General features: G+C 46.2%; 1 protein-coding gene and 1 long non-coding RNA gene across 3 annotated transcripts in view; both read right to left on the bottom strand.

Moving 5' to 3' along the window:
* The window catches only part of ctif (CBP80/20-dependent translation initiation factor), a 34563-nt gene extending 16319 nt beyond the window's left edge, over positions 1-18244 (bottom strand). The window contains exons 1-7 of one of the 2 annotated variants that reach the window (XM_060038179.1): positions 17997-18244; positions 17376-17447; positions 16662-16784; positions 15428-15501; positions 12725-12829; positions 12233-12311; positions 1553-1629 (exon numbers count right to left, since the gene is read on the bottom strand). In XM_060038179.1, coding sequence (XP_059894162.1) covers positions 1553-1629; positions 12233-12311; positions 12725-12829; positions 15428-15501; positions 16662-16784; positions 17376-17447; positions 17997-18176 — 710 coding nt within the window. In that variant the 5' untranslated portion in view covers positions 18177-18244. The remainder of the gene's footprint in view (positions 1-1552; positions 1630-12232; positions 12312-12724; positions 12830-15427; positions 15502-16661; positions 16785-17375; positions 17448-17996) is intronic. The other variant, XM_060038180.1, reaches the window with a different exon arrangement.
* On the bottom strand, positions 1085-1541 carry LOC132447463 (uncharacterized). Its single transcript, XR_009523089.1, has 2 exons — positions 1460-1541; positions 1085-1381 (listed from the first exon to the last, which is right to left on the bottom strand). It is a non-coding gene; the product is annotated as an uncharacterized LOC132447463 (long non-coding RNA).
* Positions 18245-18827: the final 583 nt, after the last annotated feature.

Consider the following 18827-nt stretch of genomic DNA (forward strand, 5'->3'; position numbering starts at 1 on the left):
TTAAGACGCAGTGAGCTCCAGAGATGTGCAGTGAGGATACCCGCACAGTGAGAGCCGAGGAGCCGCAGCGACACAGGGCAGGCCGGGGAGAGTTGCAAACAGAGGATTGAACATTGATTCTGCAGTTATGTCATACACGAAAATGTGGCACGGTTATTAGCACAACACTTGATCCTCTGGTGCGTCGGCAAGCTCAGCCACGGACGCATTAGTGAATAACTCAGTAGTGAACTATGCACTTGATTGCACCCCAAAACAAAAAAAAACAAATATAGGACCGATTGTTCTTTCCACTTTATGGAAGAAAAAAATGAAAGGATTGAAATGATGTGTTTTTCTCCCCCCCCTCCTGTTCTAGTCTAGGCTAGGTTTCCTCTTTTTATCCACAAAGACGCCCCAAATATTTTCATTCTTGTGTGTTCCTTAGCAACTGAATAAAAAGTTTTTCCAGGGACGGAGGTTGAGGAGAGAATAGCAGAGGGTAAGAGAGAGAGGGATGGAGGGAGGGAGACACTATAGAGACAGATAACGGAGAGAGGGAGAGACTATAGAGAAAGATTAGAGGAGAGACGGAGAGATACAGAGACAGCAAGAGAGACAGAGAGAGACAACGAGACAGATATTATAGAGAGAGACAGAGACAGAGAGAGACAGAGATAATAGAGAGACAGAAAGAGAGAAGGAGGGAGAGACTATGGAGACGGATAAAGAGAGACTATACAGGCAGAGATAATAGAGAGAGAATTATAAAATATATTTTTTTTAACTCTGGGTTGGAATGAAGTCAGAATGGGGTCACATAAGACCTCTGAATCTTCCTGAGTTCTGGAGCTACATGGTTTAAAGCAGTCTGCCAGTGGGGCACCGTAAGCCCTTCGCAGAGACCTTTTTTCATTTCAACTTTGCTAACTCAATTTTCTCTTCCACAAGATTCAAATCACCCAGAGAGAAATATCCAAAATACAAAGAGGGCCTAATATCCTGGCCAAGACGACCTCCATGCCGAGGTGTGCACCAAAACCTCAGAGAAAATAATAAAACCAAACAAAAGAGGAAATTATTTCCCTGCTCTATTCCCCTGAATGTGTGTGTGTGTGTGTGTGTGTGTGTGTGTGTGTGTGTGTGTGTGTGTGTGTGTGTGTGTGTGTGTGTGTGTGTGTGTGTGTGTGTGTGTGTGTGTGTGTGTGTAAGAGGAAAAAAAACCGCATTCCTGTCTTGACGCACGAAGCAGAGACAAGAGTTAAAGCTTTAGGCACGGACACCGGGATGACATCAACGCCGAAAAATCTCTCTCCATCAAGTATGTACGCACGCTTCCTGCATATCGTCTGTGTGCATGCGCACTTCATGTGTATGTCTGCGGCCATGTTTGCTTGCGCACCTCTTGCGTATGTCTGCATCTGTGCACACTTCTTTGCGTGTGTGTGCGCTTCTTGCGTACGTCTGCGTGCGTGCACACTTCTTGCGTACGTCTGCGTGCGTGCACACTTCTTGCGTACGTCTGCGTGCGTGCACCCTTCTTGCGTACGTCTGTGTGTGTGTTTGTGTTTACCGTCGGTCGTTCCTTCTTCGTCTGAAGAGCTTTTTGGTGTGCGCGATCTCAGCCTCATTAGGCAAGGGCGGGAAGGCCTGTGGAGAGAGAGGAGGGACATGAATAAGTCCATATTTGACCCCGTATTCCTTACCCACAATGTTTCTTGCAGAGCTGGATTATTAAATGGGATCGATCCACTTTTTTCACCGCCTCAAGGCTCGACACGATTTACATTTCACTCACAGTTCACGATTTAAAATGGAGGTAGAACACAAAAGTATAGCGTTGTAATCTTGGTGAGTTGAGCATGCTTTGCAGAGGGTATCGAGGGGTGAGTGAGGCTGACGTGCTGCGGATCAAATGGGTCTGTGCCCTACAGAGATGAGGGGGAGAGACGGCAGGGAAGCTGGCTTACCTAGCATCTTAAGCTCTGGCATTCCAACCGACTTACAATAACAATATTTCACAAAGGCAGACTGATGTAGCCAGCCTTTGTCAGACACTTGCTACTTTTTTTTAAAATTTATATAAAGTTGAGGTCTGAGACATATGGATAACGGATAAAGGATCGAATATAACAGAGATAAAAGGTCAGCTTCTGGAACATTAAGGAAAATGGGGGTGGGATGGTTGTTATAAATTTATAAATGGTTATGTCTGACCGTACAACTTATTAGAGGCATGCGTTTAATCCCGAATGGAGCAAGGACCATAATTGTCTGCTGTGCACGTACAACACACTGCGACCATCGTGTCCTCTGTTCCACACAAGCGGCAACTTTGTTTTGAACAGAGAAATGGCATAACTGCTATGACTACCTATGGCTGTATGTTTGGAACATGTGCGGTTTATGTGTTGGGGAAGAGCAATATCATCGACATATCAGGGGCTTTGTGGAGATTTTCCTTTAAGACAACGCATCAAAAGCGTGTTGCCGACAAGCTATGGAGGAGGTGAACACGGAGCCCGACCCCACCAAGACAGTATAGCCCGACAGCCATCCATTAAACATTAGGGCTGTCAATCAGAAGTCCCCCCCAGCATCACCGCCTAAGGTTACCATGGTAACGGACGGCGGAGAGGGCTGCTGCTGCATTTGTGTTACATGCGTGTTCTGCTGAAGGACTGAGTGAGAGTGTGTGTGTGTGTGTGTGTGTGTGTGTGTGTGTGTGTGTGTGTGTGTGTGTGTGTGTGTGTGTGTGTGGTCTAGCTACATGTAGAGACGGCAGGCGTGAAGACATGCAAGGTGAAAGTGCTATGTTTATCAGCTCAAGTGTGAATCTGAAGTGTGGAAGCTGTCTTCACAACAAACAACAAAATATATCTACGAGGAACACTGTCAACACCCGTTTTATGAAAAGTGAGAGTTTTCTTCCTGCGTGTAAGAGCAGGAAAGAGACAGACCAAGAGAAACCGAGAGAGAGAGAGAAAAGAGCCACAAAGGGCGATACAGTGAGCGAGAGAGACCGAGACCAACAAAGAGATAGACGGCTTTCCGTTTAATGGACAGATGGGTACAGTCACAACACAAACAAGTAGAGTGAAGCCTCTGTGCACTCACTACGACAAGAGGCTCTCAGTGAGTAGCACTGGAACCGTTTTTCTGACTCCTGTGCGATTAACAGTCGCCTTTTCACCATGCGGCTGAGATAATAGCCCAAGAAAGGAAAAAAACATGTGTCATACTCAATACTTATTTTCAAAATTATTTCACACCGTTTTCTCGGGACTTAAAAAAAAGAAAAAGATACTTACATAATTGCATTTTCTAAATTCATATCCTGCCGCATTAGAAGGTTTATACAACCTTCAGCAGGTCGGCGTATTTTAATAGCACGCGAGGGGGGAGGGAGCACAAAAAAAAGGACGTCACTGCGCTAAACTTTATGTTAAGTTAAATGCATCAGGCAACTCGGTTCCAGGCACCGAACAAAATTATGTGAAAAATACGAAAAATATGAAAAATATCACACACAAAATATTGTTTGCGATATGCAATGCCTTAACAACCCGATCAGGGAGCCTCCCGCCTCGCCTAGAAGACTTCCAATTGTACGTTTAGACATGCAGACTTTTATCGGAGGCGGCAGTTTGGATTTTCATACTGGTGCTCACTGCTTCCTCTAACCTACTTTCACCCCCTCAGAGGAAAGAAAGAAAAAAGGAGCTGTGGTCAAATCTGATTGGTACCAGATGAGAAACGCACACACTGAAGCAGTGGGACAGTGTGTTCAATTGGCACAGTCATTTAGTCCTGCAGTCGACCTGACTGGAGATAGCCATACTGAATGGAATGCAACAAAGCAATTTGGGCAATCTAATTCAGAGGAGCAACAATAACATGATTTGTGCAGGCACGGCACGTCAGAAAGAACTTGTTGCTGCGCTGTAGACTCGTACGGGTGTGAGGGTGATGGAGCCCAGCAAGAAGTCGTACGCTACTGTTGTTTTCCTCTAGGATATCATTAGCAGCAACCCTGCCTTCAAATGGTTACCAGATGACTGCCCGAGTCTGGACTGCCCGTGCGTGCACGCACACACACACATGCACTTTGATGCGTGTGCACGCGTACTTGGCGTGCGAGCGCCGTGGCGGTTATCTGCAGCTATAAGCAGTAAATAAAGCGGCACACGGCAGCCGACATGAACACAAAATGACATACGAGGCTGACGTGATCCCCAGACGGCGCTCCGAAACAAGAAGGGGAATCCTGCTGGGATTCTCCCTTCGGAGGGAGCACTTGTGTATGCATGCATGCATGCGTATTGCGTACGCAATACATATACCTCTATGGAGCACAGGAATTACATCTTAGTGTGTACAAGCCAACCGCACCGATATCATATTCCACTTTAAGTGGCAATCTCAAGGTTGACAACTACTGTGCCACGCAGAATCTACCAAGGAATGTTCCAGTAAACACCCGAGCAATTTTGGCTAATGAAAGTATTTCCTAAATGAGCGCTAAATCATTACCTCATTCGGTAGAAACTGGACAAGTTAAAACCAAACTTATTTTTCTCTTAAAAGATTTCAAGACTGCCCTTTTAATTAAGGCCGCGCGTGCACGGTTAAATATACTGTACTTAGCCGATCAGTGTAAAGACCCGTCGATCAATGACATATCATTATGTTCCTAACTACAGTGTGGCCGAAGCGCAGAACATTATGTCCACGACCAGAATAGCCCTTGACGGGGCTACAGCACAGTGGCGGACAAAAGGACTTGAGTCTGCAGCGTGCTGGAGGTCGGGCCTTCAGCGTAAAGCAGAGAACATAGCAGCTTTGCCTTGAGGAGATTGGCCATCATTGTGATCTGCTGTACAAGATGTACTTCAAATCATTCCCATAGAAAAGTACAGAGCCAAGGACTTAATGCCCCGTTTACACCATCCCGCTAATGGCCGCTAATGGCCGATGGACCACCGATGTGGAAGTCGGGGTGATTCGGGTGACATCGGGCTAAAAATGTATGATCGGGTCAATTTATCGGGGTAGCATTTACACATACCCGATGTTATAACGATAACATAACGATGTATGCCAGGGAAGACACCCGAAGTGCGATTGGCGTCATTTGACGTCATTTGGCGTCATTTCGGGAGAAGGCAAAGGGGAGACTGGTTTAGACTGATATTTATTTATATATTTATTTATATTACAATAGCGATTTTATAATAATAGAACGCCGGTTCTAAATGGGCGAAGTACCCTGTAATTATAAAAGTAGGACATCCATCCATCACCCCCTATTTATACCCAAGTGGCAGATTGAGGGTCTTCCTTAACACAATCTGGTCACTCACAATCGTTATTTGTCTAGGGTTCTCGAGGGTCTTTCGTGTGTTGAGGTTGCCGATATAAAGACGATAAAACACGATAAAGCGCGGAAGATTAACGAATATAGCCGATGTGCCCAGGAAAATTCCCGAACGATTTGCGATGTCTTACGTTGTACTCCCGTTCTATTCCCGATTATAGCCGATTAGCCCATAGCAACACCTGGTAACCGATTCTACCCCGATAGACCCAAAATTAACAAACATGTTCGTTCTTTGCCGATGTTGCCCGTTGTTGCCCGATCATTGAGCATTTCTTCCCGTTGTCTAACGATGTTCCCGGGAAGAGTAACGGTGTTTCCCGATGCAACCACGCTATTTGCCGATGTTATAACGATAGCTGCTGATTTAGCCATCGGGCACCATCGGGGCCCACTATCGGGTAGGTGTAAACAGGGCATAAGATTAACAAAGGTTAAATTGTTGTATTTTTAAATCGACCACAAAAGGAAAGAATAACCATTCCGACACGCCGTTGGGGAAGAAAACAATTTATTTGTGTAGACGTCAATATGGCTGGGGTTGAGGCATTATTAGTGAAGCAGGTATGGTCGTTGTATTGCTCTGCTGGTGGTTTAACATTCAATTTCTCCTTCACCTTTTGGAATTTCCAGGGCACTGCAGAAAGCCAAGAGATCAGCATGTTTGACAGCACAGATGTTTGCAGTCCATCAGACTGCAAACATGTTCGATGTTTGACAGCACAGAGTTGCAGTCCATCAGACGAGATGGCCAACTCAGCGCAGTAGCCGGTAAAGCGGTTGACGTTTTATTGATCTTTATTAACCCATCTCTGAACGGCTACACCGCTATCTCCACAGCTATGAAGACCACTGTTACTATTCTGCACAAATACAAATAACAGGTGAATACTGACCTGGTCCATCTAATTCCTATGGCTACCCAGCCAGTGAGTGTAGTTTGGTGAAACAGAGTCGTGCACCACCTGTGTGGTGGCTCTTAGGCTCAGTGTCGTTTGATAAAGGCGTCTGCAGATGAACGAATAAATGTTAACACAAAAAAAAAAGTAAGGGACAGAGTTGTAAGAGACCGACATGGCAAATGATTGAAATGTGATCCTGGGACAAGAGTGAACCAAGGGGATTTCTGCCATATTGTAGCGGCCCTTTTTGTTTTATTCATGTACTTCATGCATAAGTCCATCTGCTCTCACTGCATGGCTTGGCATTCCAATCACCTGCTGGTCTTTTAAGTCAAAGTACTCTTGAGTGGCCGATTTTTAATATTGAGTAAATGTGGCTGGAGGGGAACATGTATAACATACCATGTGGACATATGTAGAACAAGGCAACATTTGTGACTGACTTTTAAAAAAAAAATCTCAGTGAGTATCCTAGTAACAAGTTGAGGCCTACGTAAAGTCGTGATGTTTCGCATTGTCGGGATCTGTTTTTGGAAATCATTTAGCGATAACATCGGTGTAAGAATGGTCAGAATGAGCGTACCGAGTCGTGAGCGGTGTGCGAGTTAATTACACATTCTTAGGATTTTGCTGCTTTGTACAAAAACAGTGTGGGAGTGAAAGTTCTACTCGGATGATCTCAAAAACACTGAACATTATGTGGATTTCTTTCACTTTTAGAAATAAGAACAGCCTGGATGCTGAAGGCTTTTAACACACACACACACACACACACACACACACACACACACACACACACACACACACACACACACACACACACACACACACACACACACACACACACACACACACACACACACACACACACTTAAACGCCTTTGTTGCGTCTTAGCTTCACCCTAATATATACATATAATGTATCGGATAACAGTCGTCCAGTATTCACGGTGGACAGTGTCAAAGATTATGCTACAGCTGTGTGTGCGTGCGCTTGCGTGTGTGCGTGTGTTCGTGCGTGTGATCAGAACAGCGCAACGGGTCCCAGCGTCCAAGGGCCGGTACGGCCGTGGGGGGTGGGGGGCTGGTGGGAGGACAATCGCAGGAAGGGAAGGCTGGGAGGGGGTCCGAGTGGTGCCGTGACCCTCTGCACGGCGCTGTATATCACGGGTTGTCCACGCGGAGGAGAGAGACGCGACGCGGGGGAGAGAGGCGCGACGCGGGGGAGAGAGACGCGACGCGGGGGAGAGAGACGCGACGCGGGGGAGAGTGACGGGACGACATAAAAAGGCACCCGCATGTCATACAGAGGAGCGCCGGGCGGGAACGCCAGGGCCGCTGGAGGTAAAGGAGCACTGCCCGACAAGGGAGGAACACGTGCGTTGGCCAGGCTGCGTCGGGACAGGGGAGCGCCGGCGACCCGGCTGAGACGGGTGCATGTGGATTACAATAAATCATATACATTTTTTTACTGCTATTACTGACTTTTTTTTTTACAATATATATATTGTATATTTTTGCCCCATGACAATATAAATTGTGGCTGCTATGCAGACATTTTCTTTGCACTACACTATATTCTGTTGATTATTTTTAGATTAGTAGATGTCTTAATCTGTTGTGCACTTTATTGTTAACTTTAGTGTTAGGAAATGTCTTATCTGTTGTGCCTGTGCACTTTATCTCTTTCACGGTGGGATAGTGAGAAACGTCTGTTCGATTCCTTTGTATGTCTGTTACATGTGAAGAAATTGACAATAAAGCAGTGAATTTTTTTTTACTTTGAAATATAAAAAGTACGATCCACAACGTTGACGTGGGGACGTTTTATCAAGGTGTAGAACGTAGCGCGATGGAAAGGGATGCCGGCCCCGGCAGAGGTGAAACCTCAGCCTCCCCCCCCCCCCCCTTATCCGCCACCCTCAGCCCCCCCCCCCAGGCGATTGGAGTCCTGCTCCAGAGCACGTAGCTGGGGCACGTCAGTGGGGCCAGCCAGTCTGCAGCGTCTCAGCTCCAGAAATCGGGCTTTGTTCCCTTCTTAGTTTGCTTTGTTCACTGACCAAGAGATCGGATGCATTCCCAGTGACTAACCACACTCCCCGCCCTCGCCGTCTATTTATCTCTCGTGGTGCCATGCCTCCGTAATGAGTCTCAAATGATGTCACCGAAGACTAGACCCATGGCAAGCAACAACACGAATACATTAAGTCACCTAAAACAAGTCCTAAAAAAATATCATATTTCCCCTTGTATTCATGTTATTTTCTTATTCAACATCTCTTTAATATGGAAAGTATATATATATTTAATACTAATATACTACACAGGCATTTTGCTATGATGCCTTCCCAGCCCTTTGCCTTGTTATTAATAAACGCGACATCCATCCGTGACATGATTATTAAAGACAATATATGACCTGCGGGAAGGGAAACGTCACGTTCAATGTACCCAGCGACAGACAAATGCATACATTCTATGCGAAGAGACCCACCCCCGTACTTAAAGTCAGAGTGCCCGCTCGACCATAGGGAAAGAGGAGAATGCAGCACAGGCAATTATCTGAAGCAGGCAGACCACTACCAAACTGGCTCGGGTTCAGCTGCAGTGCCATGGGGCAAAGTCAAACGCAACATCACAACAACAACAACAACATAAGGTGATTGGCTATAAAGTTATTGTTCAGAAGCGTTGCTCATGGAGGGATGCGTATGCATACACTGCCGGTCGTGGCTGTCACGACACAGACACAAAATGGGAGGATGACACAGACGAGACAGCCAATGACAGGGGTATGTCTGCTCCCTCCAAGTGGACCACAGCCAGCATGTTACGTATGGACGCACACACACACACACACACACACACACACACACACACACACACACACACACACACACACACACACACACACACACACACACACACACACACACACACACACACACACACACACACACACACACACACAGGGGTGTTCCACCTCCCAGCCGCCATAAGAAATGCATCCAACGCCTGCTCTTTAAAGCTGCAGTATGTGAGGTCCAGAGTTTTAAAGTGAGAGAAAGAAAGGAGAGGAAGAGAGCAGTTTTTTAATCAAAACAACCCAAAGAAGTCACCTCCCTTTCTGCACTATCCCTCCCTTAATCCGCCATGGGAACAGTTTAAATTCACGGACCTGTGATTGACAGGCAAGATGGATTCCCCGGACCAATCACGGAAAAGATGTCGGAGTTGTCAGAAATTAGCCAGGAGCGTTCCGACATCTGAATTGAAAAGGGCAGGCGCAATCAACTTGAAACAGATAGGCTCACAGCGCATTTCACTGGAGGATAGCTGAGAGGATTGCTCGGCCAAGAAATTACACTCAAATAATAGCTCCTGTACCTAATTGTACCTAAATTGCACCTACAGCACCTTTAACGGCATGCTTCTGAAATCTTTTTAAGGCACGTCGGATAAAAGCGCCAGCTTAATGACTATACAGTAAATAGTAAGAACAAAAAGGTTATTGTTGGTTTGAATAGCTTTTGAGCCATTACTCAACGAAAACAAAGGCTATGAATTGACCCTCGGAAACCTATTTAAACTATTAGTGTAATTACAGCATGACACTAAAGTAGAGGATGTGAACATGGGGTGTGTGTGTGTGTTTAGCATTCCATCGAGACTAAGAAAGGCCAGGTCGCCCACTCACTGACTTTTGGCAGCAACCGTTTGAATATGGAGGAAGTCCTTACTTACTGGCTTTACTTCTCAGGTATCATTACACACAAACACACACACAATGGTGCGCGCACACACACACACACAAAGAGAGTGGTGCACACACACACACACACCGACAGAGAGTGGTGCACACACACACACACACCGACAGAGAGTGGTGCACACACACACCGACAGAGAGTGGTGCACACACACACACACACCGACAGAGAGTGGTGCACACACACACACACACACACACACACACACACACACACACACACACACACACACACACACACACACACACACACACACACACACACACACACACACACACACACACACACAAGCAAGAGGTTCTTTCCCAGCGCGGCTCCTGGAGGAGGAAGCGGAGGTACTCAGGATGCATGGAGGAGGAGGAGGAGGCGCAGGGCGACGCAATCCTGTCACACAGTAGCCCCGGGGCGGCGGAGGGAAGAGGGGGGGGGCCGCGCGGCTCCAGTCGATTACACGGCCGCTCTGACATGAGTGACACAGTCAGAGAGGTATGCTCCGTCGTCACCGCGGCGACCGACTGACCCGACAGGGGAGACCGCGATGCCTCATCACTGGATACATACACTTGGAATGACGCTAGGGATGGTTGGTATTCTGGTCAATTGGATCTTCTTGTTGGTTCTAGTACAGATATTTTACGTGTTGCGAAAAAGTATAACTTCTGGATGCCCCTCACAGATCACATTCCTTGCTGACGTCGGGGGTGAATAGTGTGTGTGTGTGTGTGTGTGTGTGTGTGTGTGTGTGTGTGTGTGTGTGTGTGTGTGTGTGTGTGTGTGTGTAAAAGAGTGAGTGAGAGAGAGAAATGCTGAAGTGATAACAAGGAGATGAGTTATGACGGTAGGACACCGAAAACACAAGAACTTCGGTATTCCCCGGCTCTGACTCCATGACCCCCGCAATGTCCTGGTGCCAACCCACATCCTTCGGCCAAAAGAAACCTGCCCCCTAGCCAGCGCACGAGCACACACACACACACACACACACACACACACACACACACACACACACACACACACACACACACACACACACACACACACACACACACACACACACACACACACACACACACACACACACTTATTTTGGCTGTGTCTGAGAGAAAGGAAACCGGTCGTCTTGGCTCAGGGAGGAAAAACCCCAGAATGAAAGGAAGAACCATCTTCGCTTCGCTGCGACTCCAGGCGCTCTTGGCTGAGAACCGAAACACATCTCGACTCCTGAGTCAACAGGGGGAGAGGAAATAAACCGAGGGAACTTGGCTGGGAAACAATTAGGACGGAAGACACCGTGACCCGGGGGCAGGCCGGGGAGAGGGAAACAGTATTTACCTAGGGTAAATCTCCAACCATCCCTTTCTGAATGGCAGCCAGCCATGGTAAATACAGTGGTCTCATGCCTCCATTATCTCTGCTTTCATAGACCTAATGGGGTGGTTGTGTTACGATTATGGGTGATTCTGTGTGACGGTTCTCAGGGCGCAAAAACGCGACAACCCCAATATTATTGTTTCTTCCAAGAAGGATTAGAACGGTCTTTATCAATAGGGAAAGTAACGATTGTGTCGCAGTTGCTTTTAGGAGCTGCTGTAAAAACTCTATGGTGGAGCCTTTAGTTAATCATGAAGCCGTTTGTTTGTTTATGGTCGGTCTTGTGTCACACCATTTTAATCCCCACTGCCCACTCCTTTGTCAGTGTTTGATGTAGGTTTGCTTGGTCACCACAAGGTGTCACTGTAGATCTGTCTATAATACACACAATACATTTATATTGTAAACTAGTTTGAGCTATTGCGACTTTTATGATATTATAATTTGGACAGCAATGTCATTCAAATGTTGCATGTTTTTCTGTATCACACATCAAAACAACAGCTAAATAGATGGAAAACAGTAAGAGCAACACATCACGTAGACTTCCCATTCTACCTCATTATTGGAGTCAAATACCTGCTATTCCTATAAAGTGCCACTAGAGTGCGCCACTGTCATAACAAACACGAACGAACAGCATCCGCTTAAAAGATTCAAATGGATAGAAACGCTTCAAAAGAGCATGAAATCAAGTTTGAGAAAAAAATAACATTTCAAAATACCTTATGAAAGGAAACATTACTAAAACAAGTACAAATTAAAAGTCCCTTAAGATTTTGTTGAAAATAGACATACATAAAAGAGAAAAGACAAGAAGGGAATAGACTTACTGAGTGCAAGTGAGGGAGGAATCGCTCTATGTCATTCATGTCTATGCCGTCATCCTCTTCAAACTTGTCTTTAATCATCCTGTAAGCATAATAATCAGTCACTGATGAAAGGTGAAGGTTTCAGAAATACTTGAGGATATACAGAACAGGCAACAAAACAACCAAATCCTAGATTATTAATGATGAGACCAAGTGGTAGCAGTTCAATAAAGTCAGAATGTAGCATAATCAATAGGAGTCACGCACATTCCAAGTGGCCATCTTGGTATTCTATCACCACTAGGACAACAACAACAACGAGAACTGGTTGCTGGTATCCTTAAATGTTTGGTAAAAATAGCATCAAGACTGCGGCTTGAAATTGACTTTTGGAAATCCAGATCACATGACTGAAACCGTCCTATAGGAGGCCAGGAATGTGACAAAGTGACAACAAACCCAACATACAGCTGAGAATGGTAGACCAGTGAAAAGGCGGTAAAAGGGCCTTACCCCTCTCTGTCGATGTGCGGCAGGTGCTTTGGCGTTCCGCGGCAGAGTTTCCGGTGGAACTGGGTGAAGTCCAGCTTCTCTGGCTGCACGTCCCAGCCCGCCCCCCTGACACAAGGAGACAACATTGTTCGTGAGAGACAAGAAGTTGGGATGCACCACACAGTAGTGTACGTGTTACAGCAGTGTTTCCCCACATTGAGACCGGGACACAACACAGATAGTTGAGGACACGTTACTGAGGTGTTTGAAAAAAGGAAAGTTTGAAAGTTATAATCCAAACAGACCGCCTAATTTAATACTCACTTAGAAATGTGTTTAATGATCACATGTTCACTGGGACACTGACATCACAGGAAGATGATATTTGGTTTAAAAACAATGTGGGGAAGCAGATGCACAAAAAATGTAACACCTGAAACTATGGTCAGGGACAAAAAAGGGTTAAGGAACCACTGTGTAGTGTCAGACATGACCTCTATGTCTAGATGCACATATACAGACAGAGGCATGTCTGCAAAATTACTAAGACTACTCGTAAATCGACTTGGAGATATTGAACTCGAAGACGCAAGATACAGTAACGGTAGGCCGTACAGAACCCGGACGTCAGGGGAGTTGAACCCTCCAACCCTCCTTTTTAGAGGTTCCCCAAATAAATGGAGGAGTGAGATTGACAACAACGAAAGGACCTCTACAATAGCCATGAATGCAGACAGTTAGGCCGGAGGAAGGTTTGCATGTAGGCAGTAGGGCACAGACACCATGAGGTTCACTGCAGGGCTGTTTTTGTGTGCCGTTTGGATGGGTGTGGTTGGAGTAAGCACTGGATGTGCAGGCTCACTGTGTGGGTCAGGGGAGGGCAGCTGGTTCTTTCATTAGTCTCCATGCCTAACCTCAGCTCAGTCATTGGGGCGGAGGAGAGGGACTAAAGCACGTCGACCGAACCCCGATCCTCCTGTTCACAGTGAGTTACATCACACGTCGTTTGTTTTGATGTTCCCTCTGAAGCCATTTACAGGGGAGCTTGTCTTACAAAAAAAGGGTATGCACTGAATGCACCACCACGTTTAAAAAGAATACTGGACAGAGAGTCGCGTCGCTTTCTGATCAGACTATTCGTTCTCATCATCAGTGGTAATCAAACGAAGAGTAAGCGCATCGCATCAATGCAAGACAAAAAGGGAAATGTGAAATACAACACGAATGCTTTAAAAGGGGCCGTCACTGCCTTCTTTTTTAGATGTAAAAGCTCTTCGTGTATTCTAAAAGGCACTGCATGCCGCAACCAGCCTTCCTGCTTTAACACTCAAAGGGTTGTATTCTGGACACATCACTGATCCAAGGCTACAGACATGATCAAATGATCAAGCTTTGGATAATAGGGGTACTAGGCAAAAAGGCCAATTCACAGAAAAACAAAACAATGGAATGCCTATTGTAATCCTACAAGTATTGCAATTACACATGTATATTTGCTCAAGCATTGCCACAAAACTAACTATTGGTGCATTGGTTGTTGTGGATTTGGAGTTTGCAAGCCCATGAGTTTGAAGTTTCAAAAACAAACTTTGCTCCTTCGAAACGACAAGTCCACTCTGCCCTCTGCTTTCCCACGACACGCCCAGCTAGGAGACTGCAGAACAGAACTGCTCTCGAACGCTGCATTTAAATACACACACGTGTTACTCGCACTTAACCCGCGGCCATGCGACGCCCACACAGCCGCTCTACCACAATCACTGTACACCCACCACACTCTGACTCACTCGACGGCTAATCACATGCAGGCGCAGTCTACATTTATGAAGACCCGTCAGCCTTGTACGTTCAAATCATATATACACTTTCTTACCGGAGACACTTGCTTGTCATGATTCTTTGCCTTTTTCCCCATAGGCTGTACCATTTTATATGGACTTTTAGACATTGCGTATTTTTTTAATTTAATACGCACAAATGTGTAAACGTTTGTACACATGCAGATGCTGATATTGAACAAACACAGCCGTACTGAATAATATGAAACCGGGCATCTTTAGAAAAGTAACTATAGAATAGCTTGTCAAAGTCAAGTTAAATGAAACACAATGCCAGCCCCTTTCATAGTTGCTAATACAGTAATAAGCTGGATCAATAAAGTTAACGGTATCCAAATAATGATCAGAAATTGCAGCTCATTGTAGCTCATCACACCCATTTCTAGCATCCGTGGTTGTGATCAAATGCTCATGGTGTAACCGACCACAATGTGTTAGTAAATATTATCTTAAGTTCTAGTCCTAGTCTTGCTATTGACAAACGTGCATTTGAGTCAGCCTAAAGATCACGTTATGGCTTCTTTGTGTTGTCTGGCACACACACACCCCTCCCATCTTCCTGTGTGCTCGGATGTGCTGACGTGGCCATTAATTAGGTAGGCAACCTTCAAGCTGCAGCTGTTGCCTTGGCAACCGCTCCCGTCTCCTGTGTCTAGTGGCGCTGTGACCTGGGCGAGACTTCTGCCACGAGTTCCATCGTCGTCTCTTTCATAGTGGCTTCAGAGAATAACACAGTCGACAAGCACGCACGCGTACTGCTGAGAGTGCCTTTAACATAACTTCATTTTCAACACTTAATTTGTGTGGCAGCGCGTGAGCAATGTCGATACAAATTTCTCTACAAGTTATTTTAGGCCCGTGTTTGCATCTGAGCGGGCTGACCTACCCGTGTGAGTCCATGGTGTTGGCGGCCCAGATGTCAGTCCCCAGGATGTCCAAGGAGCCCTCTCTGTTCCCGTTCTGCAGGACACGGCACACAGGATGGTTCAGTACAGCAGCACACCAATGAGGGCCCATAGGTGTCAATATGCTGGCCCCTCTCTGTATTAAACTAGTGACCCCAGCCAATGACGATAAAAAAACATCAGCTGTATTATAAGAACCAAAAATACAGACTGCATACTTAGCGTAAACAATCATTGTCATCATAAAGGGCCTTATAGATCACTGGCCTTGACCGGAGTTAAGCTATCATCTAACAGCCAAGCTAACAGTAGCTAGGCCGTGACGGAAGGATGATAAGTCATAATTTGTCTGTTACGCAACGATGTTACTGTATGATGTTACTATACGTTTGAGGTTACTCTGTGCTGTAATGTTAGTGTTTGATGTTACTATACGTTTGAGGTTTCTCTCTGATGTAATGTTACTGTCTGATGTTACGACATGTTCAATGCTACACTATGATGCAATGTTATTTTAACAGTACCTTGGCTGTAACGCTATGATGAAATGTGACTATTGTTTCAAGTGTAAGTTGAGTCGTTTCAGACAACAAACAATGATATGATTTATTCCGTTTTACGTTCAATATACAACCTTTTGCTTCCTAATCTCAACAGATCATTGAGAGACGATGTATTTCAGATGAGTCATGTTTACACAACTGGAAAAGCTTTCACATGTATTTCCCAGAGGGTCCCACGGTATTAGGGGAAAACAGCGTTGAATAACCTTTCCGCGATCAAATAGTCTAAACTATTTTCCAAGGGCCAGACTTTAGACCAAGACTAATCTCACACAAATCTGTCCTATTTCAACAAACTATTTTGTTTTGCAAGCAAATTACGCCAAACTCAAATAAACATGGGGCATTTCCATCCAAACCTCCATTACCCTTCATAATCAGGCTTACATAGTTATAGGAGCCAACGAATGATAACGGATAAGATGTTGAGTCATACCCTGCGTGCACAGGGATGCGACGCAGACACAAGATTGTATTTTTATATGTTTATATCCATACAATTTGGCAAGGGCCAGCGTCCCTGCAGCCGGCCTGGAGGCGGGGGGGGGCCTGCTTCGGCCCGACCACGGAGACAGGCAAATCGGCGCGCCCGTGGTTTGACTCGGCCCGACCGCGGGTGCATGTGATGCGTTGCCTCCTGATGCCACGCTACCTTGGCTGGGGCTGTGAACTGGTTGTTGCGCCCCCTGCTGCCGGAGCGGGACCCCGACCCGGGTCTGGAGCCACAGCTGGGCCTGGAGCCGGTGCTGCCGTTACTGCTGTGGTCCCACTCGTCCTGGCAGGGGGAGGGAGGGTTTGAGGGAGGGAGGGAGAGGGAGAGGTAAGGGGAGGGAGAAAAGAGGAGAGGGAAGAGGGAAGGGAGGGTGGGAGAAAAGAGGAGAAGAAAGAGAAAAGGGAGGGAGGGTGGTTTAGCCCAGTACCATAGCAGCAGTCCTCTTATTTCCACTTTATACGGACACAGCGAGAGGGGATTATGGCAGAATAGGTAAACATTAAATGGGGCAATAACAGCCTTTAAAGCGGTTACAGCCTGTATCTCCACAACACATTTCCACCCTTATCTGCTGTCTTATATCTGCTGCATGGGGGGCAGCTGATAAACCTGTGACTGTGCGGCTGCAAGACTCTCTTCCTTTCTGAGTGATCAAGTCAAATGATCGTCAGATCATTTTATTCGACTGCTTCCCGGTAGTTGCACTTGTCTTTTATACCATTATTAAAACTATTGCCATTTATTCCAAAGTGAACTTACAGTGAATTCAGATACATCTCATCAAGCAGCAGGTATTGGGGGATCGAACCCAGAACCTGCGCCTTGACCACTACCACACCCATACGCACACGCACACGCACACAGTGTGTTTACCGGTTTGGACGAGCCCCTTCCCCTGGATGATGACCAGCTGCCATCTCTCTTGTCATTGTATTCCTCCGTCCACTAAAAGGAGAAAAGGCAGCGCGTTAGATGGTTTGAATGTAAATAGAGATCCAAGGGGTCAAAGGAGAAGCATAATGGTGGTGTGTGGGTACAATCTAATGCGTGTGTAAGCAGTGGAACGGATAGCAATCAAGCACATTTGCTATGGAAATGGAGGAATCGCTTGGCAAGTCTATGTAATCATCATGTAAACAAATCTCAGTTCTTACGTTCCTACCCAAAATCTATTCTCATAAATCCTGACCTGCTTTATAATGACGGGTGATGCAAGTTTACAAACATTTCTCTTCATAATGTCAATGCTAATGTTAAAACCAAATGTTTATCATAATTTTTGAAGAGGACACAAGACATTATAGAGGAGGTAAGGGGTTAAGCATTTTGCCCAACAAAGAGTAGGCCTGGCCTGATCGGGGACCACCCCTAAACACACACACACACACACACACCCCCCATCACTCTCAAGCTCCGTCACCGTATTCAGCTACTCTTTCAAAATAAGAGACCCACCCCTCCCCCAAAATTTCTTCCAAACCGAAGACCTCTGACCTGGGACGCCTTGACGCCGCCGTCACCGTCCGTCTCGCCGTCGGCCTTATCTCCCAGCAGCCCTTGCACCTGGTACTCCAGCACGTAGCTGTCGATGAAGCGCTCCAGCTCCTCGATCTCCTGCGAACGAGAGCTGCCCGCCTCGGACGATGCGGAAGCCACCGAGGATGAGTTCTCCATGGCAACCGGCGGACCCGCGCTGGCAACGGGTGAGGGAGGGATGGGGGGGGGGGGGGGGGGGGGGGGGTAGGGTGGGGGAGGGGTTTGGGGGCAGAGGGAGGAAGGGAGGAAGGGAGGGAGGGAGGAAGGGAGGGAGGGAGGGAGGGAGGGGGCTGTGATCGAAAGGAAGAGAGCCATAAAGAGTCAGCTAAAATACAAGAAAAACAATCAGGATTTGACATGGCGGTGAATGAAATCCACCGTGTGCCTTGAGTCAACGCTTTTTAATTCAGTGCTGTATTTTTGTAGTTGGATCAATATTGATTGTTCTCGGCCGCTTTCAATGAAAGCATCTGCTTAATAACTCATGGAATTTGAATGTATATTAAACATTACAATGCTATTTTCTCCATTACAATCTCAGCATGCAATTTCAATGCTTGACATTGAAACAAAGTTAATGAGTAAAACGTATTAATAACATAACTCAATCACGAACAAGTAACACTTCCTCGTCCTGCCACAGGGGGCAGTATTTTTGTGTTTATGGTTCGCTTGGTCGACAGAGCAGCACAGTTATCGTTTCAATTTCTGTTTGTCTCTTACCTCAAGACTCACAGCAAATTAAACCAGCAGCCAGTACCAACTGCCACCTTGCTAGTTTAATTCCCT

The sequence above is a fragment of the Gadus macrocephalus genome, chromosome 19 (assembly GCF_031168955.1).
Source record: "Gadus macrocephalus chromosome 19, ASM3116895v1".
NCBI classification, from domain to species: Eukaryota; Metazoa; Chordata; class Actinopteri; order Gadiformes; family Gadidae; genus Gadus; species Gadus macrocephalus.